Source organism: Austrofundulus limnaeus, unplaced genomic scaffold (genome assembly GCF_001266775.1).
Source record: "Austrofundulus limnaeus strain Quisiro unplaced genomic scaffold, Austrofundulus_limnaeus-1.0 Scaffold165, whole genome shotgun sequence".
Classification (NCBI taxonomy): domain Eukaryota; kingdom Metazoa; phylum Chordata; class Actinopteri; order Cyprinodontiformes; family Rivulidae; genus Austrofundulus; species Austrofundulus limnaeus.
The window spans coordinates 547,603-556,995 of NW_013952567.1; the positions used below are offsets into that span (position 1 = coordinate 547,603).

At 37.4% G+C, this 9,393-nt stretch overlaps 1 protein-coding gene across 1 annotated transcript; it reads right to left on the reverse strand.

Annotated features, from left to right (window-relative positions):
- Positions 1 to 3,224: 3,224 nt before the first annotated feature.
- On the reverse strand, positions 3,225 to 7,260 carry rps19 (ribosomal protein S19; the record flags this gene model as incomplete). Its single annotated transcript, XM_014017294.1, is given in 5 exon segments — positions 3,225 to 3,283; positions 4,362 to 4,416; positions 6,605 to 6,788; positions 6,891 to 6,991; positions 7,190 to 7,260. Coding segments are annotated over 5 exon segments (441 nt in total), but the record flags the coding sequence as incomplete, so codon positions are not given.
- Between the last annotated feature and the right edge of the window lie 2,133 nt (positions 7,261 to 9,393).

Genomic DNA, 9,393 nt, shown 5'->3' on the forward strand with positions numbered 1-9,393 from the left:
CTCTGGTAGAGGACCCGAGCTCAGAGGATGAAAGAGACCACCCGCGGAGGGTGAGAAGGGAATTTTTTTTTTATATAATGTGTGTGTGTGTGGTATGTATTTTTCAGGCAGATACCTAAATTCTACACCTGGGATAGTCAATCCTGGCCCTCAAGGTCCATAGCCCTGCATGTTTTAATTTTCTCCCTTCTCAGTCAGTGATTCTCTCTTCCAAGTTCTGCAGAAGCCTGAAAATCCTCCATTCATTCAAATCAGGTGTGTTGGAGCAGAGAAACAAGTAAAACACGCAGGGCTGCTGCCCTCTACGACCAGAATTGACTATCCCTGTTCTATACACCATAATGTCAAAAATAAGTGTGGCTTTGCATCATGGCCATATCTAAATGCCTAGAAATTGACCTCTGTCTCTGAATCTCCTGCCATTTCTGACACTCCCATGACTGGTGCAAATGCTTTGGAGGAGGAGCTACAGGCGGTGCTTTGTACCAACAATCGTTTAAGCTAGGTTTATAGTCAACGCAGGGCACACGCCAGTAGTGACAAAATTGTGCCATCCCCACCCCTCTGCATTGGCCCTGCGTAGTGTCCCGGGGCRTGGTCGTGCACCTCCGAATGTGGCAGCTCCACATKGCTACCACAGGAGATTCAAGCATTTCTCAAACACGTATGAATGTGTCAAAGCAACRCTCTGGGTATGTTTTTTGATGAGGAAATGACATAACATGATATAAAACTTTTTTAAAAAAGTCAATTTTGAATAAATTCTTTTGTAAATTGTGTTAAGACCTCCACATTAAGCAACCTCTGATGCTGAAAAACTCAAATTTATGTRAAGATCCAGATTTTAAACTTTCATTCAAATGAGGTTTAAAAAATTTTTTCCCAGTAAGAAAAATAAAAGTGAAAACATGCAGTCCTTGTCTTGGTAAGAAAATAATGCAATTTATGATAAAACATTTGTGTTTAAACAGGAAACCATTATCTTGACTGAGCCACTTCCATCTGGGTCAGCTTCCACCAACTCGGCWGACTCAATGTGACAGGACTCTGGGAAGGCTGGGAAACTTTCTGGAAAATGTCATGTCTTAGGAGGAAAACATGCCATGGGGCATAAAGCTGTAGGTTGACAATGTGTCTCGGCTGGCCTGATAGTGCTTCTATTTGCAGAGACTTGTGCAGCAGCAAGACATTTCTTAGTTATCTTCCATTTCCAGCCACGAGGTGAGAGGCAGGTCTGCAGCCATTCTCAGCGTGATCTTGCTGAGCTGCCAAAGACCTGGGAGAGTGAGAAGGTGCAGCCACCCCCATACTCACACACGGCACCAACAAGCCACTTGAATGTGCATTTGTTAAATGTGGTAATTGCTTGACAACAGTAATTGGCAAAGTGAATCCTGCTGATAATTATGCTGCATAAAGCAGTTCATTGCACAAGCTGACTGACTTGCAAGAAAAGGCACATTTCACCAAATATAGATACACGGGAAGTGAAACGCAGCAGTAAATTACGTTTTTATCTACCACCCAAGGACATGTTGCTGCTTCTCTCTGCTCTAAATTACAGGGTAAATGCAAAAACAGGATCTTAAGGGACAGAACGGGGGGGAGGGGGATTGGACAGGTGAAGAAGCAATGATGGGTTCAGGTGTTTTAAAAACAGCTGTTCTTCAAATAAAAACAGCAGGTAGTGGCAGGATGGAGGTCTGAAAGACAGGGAGATTGAGAATAAGAAAATCTGAGAAAGCTCCATAAAAAGACAAGTGTTTTCAGAGAGAAGTGTGCAGAATAATTGGAGACTTATGATTGACATGAAAAAAAACAAAAAAAAAACAGCTGCACTCAGTCCATTGGGAAAGCATTGTGTGCTGTATACACAMAACTGACAGACTAGGAACCATAAAAAGGCATACTGTCAACAAATGTACAATAGTATCTTGCAAATACAAGACTGAGTATTTGCTCTCAGACATGCAACTAAGCTCCATCTGCACAGTAACTTCTTACTAGTGAGAAAACAGCTATAAACTGAGTTAACATGAATGATTGTCTTATTACGCGTTTTGTTTTTTTCATCTCTTGCTTCAGTGTTTTAACTAGTTGTAGCTTAACTGGGAAATAAAGACGAAAAGAAAAAAAACCACAACATAATTTCTTTGTTTTTATATTAAGCCAGAACTATTTGTGAGGAAAAGCCTTCAAATTGCCTTTCTCATTTCATATTCTGAAATAAAGTCCTAATTGAAACTTTGCCACTACAGAGAATAAGGTGTTGCTTTTAACACTTGGGGATTTGGAGGAAGCAACTCACCCCAAAGAGGTSGTAACGTCATGATTTATATTGTATAGACTCTGGCACCCTCTGCAGGATTTTAGTCACACCGCTAAATCAAGAGTGATTCTCTGCCCAACCAAGCTTCGAGTGCAGATTGTGATTAAAGCTTGTTAAAGTTACACAAAGTACACAAAATGGCAAAACCTTGATCAAAGGAAGAAAATAAGAAAATGGAGCATTTTACAACAGAATGTTTATAATCCTTCAAAATATTTGTAAGTTCTTAATCATTAATCACAATTTGGCATACAGAAATTGGCTATAGGTTTGCTCTGAGTAAGTATATTTGCTCTACAAATCTTTTTGGTTTGTTAAAATAAAAAAAAAATTAAGCACAAAATAATTTCAGCCTCTAGATGGCACTGTGGTCACCTAACATCACAATTATTAAATTAAATGACTTTTTAAAAAATGTGATAATTTGCCATCGATTTGTTTTTAGAAACACTCTTCCATCAAGGCATCACAGATGATTCTGTACACAGGGGACGCAACTGAAAAATGAACTCTGCAGCAGCAACAGATGAATAAAATGGCAGAAACGGTTTGAAAATGGGATGCGGTCATTATAGAGAAGGTGCCATTTGCCCATTGATGAAGCAGCTTCAGGAAGCCATTTCAAAATGCTTAATGAAACATGATAAAACATTTGATTGTTGCATGACCGTTCATACACAAGCTGAGAAATGGCTCACCCAATAATTTAGATTTATTGACTGTTTTTCTCAGATACTTTATAGGTTTTAGGCAAAAGGACAACAAAAAAACTTCACTGAAAGCTAAACACCAAGACATGACTTAAAAGTACTTAATAGAGAATAATGCTATTGTTTGTATATGAATATCTTGCACAGATAAGTCATTTTCCACATTAAAAAAAGCACACCAAGCATTTGACTTTTCAAAAAGAAAAAATGTTTATTAAACAGATTTCTTGTTTGCAGCTGCAACCTGTGGAGGAAAATAAAAAGACAATAAGAATAGTGAAAATTTTGTTTTTATAACAAAAGGCAAACTTTTATCAAAGCCCCAACCAAACGTTTGGGTTGGAAAGAGGGCAACATTATTGGGTTGTACAACAATCATTTTTACCCAAGATCAAATCAAACATTTTATCAGCTCAACTTTAAGTTTTTTTTTTCTCTTTATACTCAGATTTAACGGATCTAGTGTGTTTTAAACCAGATGTACATAGGAATATGAATTCATCAATTTTCCCGGGGTCCTAAAAGTTTATTAGTTGTGACTGATACTTTCCATCAACCTCTGTTGGAAGCCAAGCCTTGCTTGAAAAGTCAACACAACACCACAAGGGTAATTCAAGCGGTGTTGGAGCTACATCAACATGCATGATGTAAGTTTTATGAAGCAGGCAGGAGGGCGGGGCCCAGCCCAGGTCTGCTCATCTGCATACCGCTCATTAGTATGGGTAAACAAGAAGAAAAATGGTACCATACGGCAGACTTGTGAAGCATGAAATTCCCTCCTTATGTTTACCCCCTTTTACCCWTGGCTTATCACAACACTGTTGCCTTGCTTGATTTTTGACAAGACCCAACTGTGGTTTGCTTTATTTATGAAAGAAAAAGAAAATTCTAGTTGCAGTCACACAGTATGTATAATTAGACAGCAAGAGGAAATCTGCCTGAGGACAAGTGCTACTAGAGAAGTCTCACATGTCAAGTGTCATGTACTTCCTCAACAGACAAGGTGTTCCATTAAAGAAAAAACAACACGGCACTTCTTTTCTCTGCATTTAAAAAATGAATATCAACTCCACTACAATCAGGTATGCTTTAAGCACCAGTACTTGTGCTTAGCACAATGTCAAATAGAAATGTCTTGTACATAGTAATGTGAGATTTGGGCAGAAATTATATTTTAACTGCTAGGAGGGATTATCTATTCCATAAGACAACTTCTCATAAAATACACAAAGTACAATGGAATAACAGAAAATAGAGAAAATTATCTTTTATATATAGTTTTTACAMACTTTTGCCAAAATCTATACAAAACAACTTCTCACCTGGCCAGCAATTCTATCCAGGTCTCTGGTTCCCTGGGAGGTCAGTCTTCGCCCACTAACAAAGAACAACAGAATTTAAGTCATACATTTCTTTATGCATCACAAGTTTAGATGTTGCTTGTACAGTTTAGTGAGTTTTGCTGAACAATTCCTCACTAATATAAGACAAAGTGCTGAGGAAAAGAAAAAATGAACTTAGACCAGTTCAAAATGAAACAGGCTTCCTCCGCATTATGAGTACAACAACACAAATGTCTAACTATGTATCTGTAAAACAGTTAACATTTCCTTGCTTTACAAACCATCCACACTACGTATATCTTTCAGATACAACCCCAAGCATGGAAAGAATGCATCAATAGCAGCACYTAAATTCCTAAAAAGATCTGTACACAAACTTTCAGTATTCATAAGAATGTGACATTTCATTTTAATCCTGATAGCATTTGTAGAAGTGACTCAGTTCACATCTGTGGCTCACCCTCAGGCTGCTCCACTAAAAAAACAATGTTAAGAAGTACTAAGAGCTGTACTGTTCACTATTTTTTTACACATGTATATTTCACTAGCACATGTAAGTAGGGCTGGGCATAATCGTATCGTGTGCAATTTATTGTCAGAAAAACAATCGATTAGTTTTTGGCACTTGACGATTAATGCCAGCAGGCAGACTGACTGGAGATTACTCCAGTCAGTCCACTCGGCGCTCCTTCTCTGCTTCAAATATGACGAACATAAAAAAAAAGTTCTGTAATTCATTTATCTATCAACACAATTTAAAAATTGATGCCTTAAGTCTGTAATTTTGACACAATTTGGAACAGATTTTAACATAGAGTAAATCTTTCCCACTAAATTGGTCATGTGACTAGGACATAAGGGTGTCCAAGGACTCCAGGGTAGGAATGCGCGATATAAACAATATATGGTAGAAACGATATAAATTTGTCCTATGATAGAGATCTGTAGTCTACCRGCCAACCGCATAATTCTTTTTGATGACGTAACTGGCTAGAGTCAAGATAGAGGAAGCGGGAAGCAGCATGGCTGAGAGCGCAAATGAAGAGGAGAMAAAAAACTTATCCGGACCTGGTTCGGGAGCGTGAAAATGAACGCCGAACTGTTTACATATTTACGTGACGGCGCGTCCACCGGTCGGATGCCGACCGACCACACTGCCTGCTGCGGGAGGAGCGTGCGCCGGGGCACATGACGCAGCGAGGCGACTGTCAGTGCAGGTGAAGTAGTGCTCCAGGACGCACAAAAGCTCGCCGAGTCTGGACCTCGTTTCTCCTGCGGTCATTGCGTGACGCCGCACGGTCGAATGCGCGCGCACTCCGCGCTCACTTCGCACGCGTTCCAAAGCGCGACTATAAAACTCAGCCTTTACTGTCTCTTTGTACAGCGGGGAAGCGCTGTGGGTAAGGGTGACAGTCAGACTGTCTTTCCAAAAAATTTTTTTTTTAAAAGTAAAGCATAAACGGGATGATTGTCACCCCGCCGGAGCGCACACAGATTAAACACGTGGAGTGCAGAAAAAATAATCTGCAAAGTGTGTAGAAAGGAATAAATACAAACAATTTGTTTTACCACCTTAAAACGAAGCATGTGATTCCAAACACAACATCCAATGGATGCAGAATATCTATTACATTAAAGTTATTGTATGTGTGTGTATATATATATACATATATATACATATATATACATACACACATATTTGATTTAACTAGGTAGATCTCCCTTAAATTTAGATTTTTATGGGAGACTTTAAAGTGTCCCTTAAAAAAGGAGATTTTAAGGTCTAAATTTTTTTACCTATACATATTTGTTCCACTCAATTATTGTGTGATTTATTTATTTTCTATTATAAGTTTTAAATTGTGATATATATCGTTACCGCCACTCATCATAATGTATATCTTGATATGATTTTTTTTTTGCCATATCGTTATACTGTTCCCAGCAGCTTCAAAACAAAACCTGCCAGTTGCCTTGAGAAATCAAATCCTAACTTTTACAAAAGCACTGTTGTCAAGTCTTGGGAACTGGATTTTGAAGCTCTGAGTACAGAAGTGTGAACGTATACATCATATATTCAAAGAAATGTCCGTATAAGTAGTATCACATTAACAACAGAAGTTAACAAAACATAATTTGCTATTTTACAAGAGTACCACTACAAAAATCAGCTTTAAAAGTTAKATTATCAAAATAGGAATAAACTGCAAAGTATTACTCACCCATTGGGATCCTTCTCAATCATCTTGAGAAGCTCAAGGGCTTGCAGGACCTTACGAGCCACATTCTTTGATCCTTTGCTGTAATGGGCAGGGCACACACCGTTCCTGTTGCGGCCTCCATAGATCTTGGTCATGGATCCAACACCTGCACCACCTCTGAGATATAAATGACGAACTGTGGATGCTGCGACAAGAGACCATWCATGAATCAAAAAGTTAGTCTTGCTCTTTCTAAGAAGAGTACATTAAAAAAAAACTAATGTGACTAACAAATGTTTGGACTTACCAGCTCTGATATAGAACCAGTTCTCATCACTGGGAGCTAGCTCCTTATGCTTGCCCAGCTTTACAAGGTCCACCCAGTCAGGTACCTTCAGCTTTCCTGACCTACAGACAGGGCAGAATRATTCAGGATAAAACCTACCACAACAGACCCCAGTATATATGCTTTAATGTTATGTGCACCTTTAGCTAGTTTATTATCACTAATTTTACACTGCAATAACACAAACACAAGTCAGTCTGTGTTTATACTGGGGGGAAAAAAAGAAAGAAACTTTGCACACAATGCTTTTGAATACTGACTTCTTCAGGAAGGCTGCAAGAGCACGGACAAACTCCTGCTGGTTAACGTCTTTCACTGTAACACCAGGCATCTACAAAGCAAAACATGTGTTACTAAAACACGTTCAACAGCAAAAGATTCTACATATAATAGTTGCAGAAACTAAGTGATTGAATATAATTGTTAAAAATAAACCWATGTACATGAGACACATTTGTGTTGATTAATAACTGCGACTAAACTTAGTATGGAGCAACAATATTTTTAAATGAGTGAGAACACAGACATTTATATAATTACATWTGGCCAATTAAGCCTTTTTAAAAACTCTAAAGACACGAGGAAATTCTTTTGAATTGTTTCTGAAAGTTTGCTTTTGAACCAAAAAAAAAAAAAACTTTAAAACGCCAACATAGTTTTGTGGTGAACTGTGAAGTATTGTCCGTGAGATTTCAGCAGTAGCATCTTGTTCTCATCCTTTTGACAATCTAAAATATCCCCAGTATCTAGACGGCCCCTCCTAAAACACTGTGCAATATTTTTTTTATGAATCACTTAATGATTTACAACTGAAGCAGGTGTCTGTGTGGAAAACAGTGCAAAAGCCACATCAGTCAGTGTCCACTATCCTCCACAATCTAAATTACCAAAATTCAACACTTCATCATGGAAGCACGTCAGCTAAAAATACAWCGTCGTTAGATCCCAACAACTTTAGCAGAGGCACAGTAAGTGACTATGTTCACGTCATAAAATAATAAACTTTTAATACGACACTTCAGACCTTTTAACATGCATGTTTTCATCCATGCGATCTCACCCGGCATGTTAGCTTATTCGCCTGTCGGCTAACGAGCATGCTAATAATAAAGATTTATTTATTAAAGAACCCTATAACATTTCATTTTTAAGTCACACGAGAATATAATTTTGTTTTTTGCGTGAAACCATTTCAATAACATCCATCTTAACGTTTGAACGATAAAAATATCTACAAGTCAAAGTAGCACATGCTAGCAAGCCTAAACGAGGCAACATGGAGGCGGCCATTACTAAAAGCGATTTACTGAGAGCTTCTCCTAAATTAAACACTTTAGTACTCTGAACTGTGGCTAAATTCTTGTCTCAACCCTCAACCACTTTATTAATAAGTACGTTATGTCCGCATGCAATGTGTTTAAAAGGCAAATACATCAATACTGCGGCTACTTTTACTGATAAATTAAACGAAGTAAGAATAGCGCTTTACCTTGCTTCTGGACAGCGAGGGGAAAGAGGGTGGAACGGGGTTTCCGTCCCCTGTTGAAATGGGCAGATCCCGTTCTTTCTCGCGAGATTTTACATTTAATTGTTTTTGAYGCAGTTGTCATAAGCTTTATTTTGTGTTTAAAATGTTTATAATGCCACACTAAAAAGTTAATGTACCGTGCTGTKGGAAAATATGGTACCAATAACATTTGTAGCAATGTTCTAGAAGTGTCTCTAAAGATTTTCAACATAAATTTGTGGTTCTGAATTCGTATTGAATCTGCATATAGACGTTGTTTGCGTGTAATTCTGACAGAGAAACAAGACAAAAATAAGCTTTTATTTTATTTTATTTTTTATTTCTCGCTACTTCATTTATTGCAATTTTGTTCAGAGCTGCAACACTTCATTAGAATGAAAAAAAAAATTCAGAGTAGGCATATTTTAATATTCTACCATTACAAACCAAAATAGTTTGACTAATCCCTACAGTTTATTTTCAAATTTACAGAACCTCACMTATAGAACACAACAGGTAACAAATTGACATTTTGAATATTTGAATATAAAAATATAGACAACAAATTTARCAACATTTTGCTTGTTATAAAATTGTTTCCCCATGTTTCAATCCTGTTACAACCAGACTGCAACTAAAAATCTAGTTTTAAAGTAAAGTTCCTTCATATAACATAAAGACTTAGAGAGGGGGACTATACCTAAGACTTCAACCCCTCCTAATCATATGTATTTTGCTCTCTTAGCTTTTTTAACTAAATCAAATTATATGAATATGTGTGAGTGAGTGACATAAAATGTTCTTATTGGCTGTTTACATGACATGTTTGATTAGACAACAAAATGTTATCTAAAATCAAACTAAAAATATTACCGTATTTCTGTTTTTAAATTGCAAATTTTATTAGAATTAAGTTTTAAAACAAGTAAAATGTGCTTTCTTTTTGTTGCTGTATTT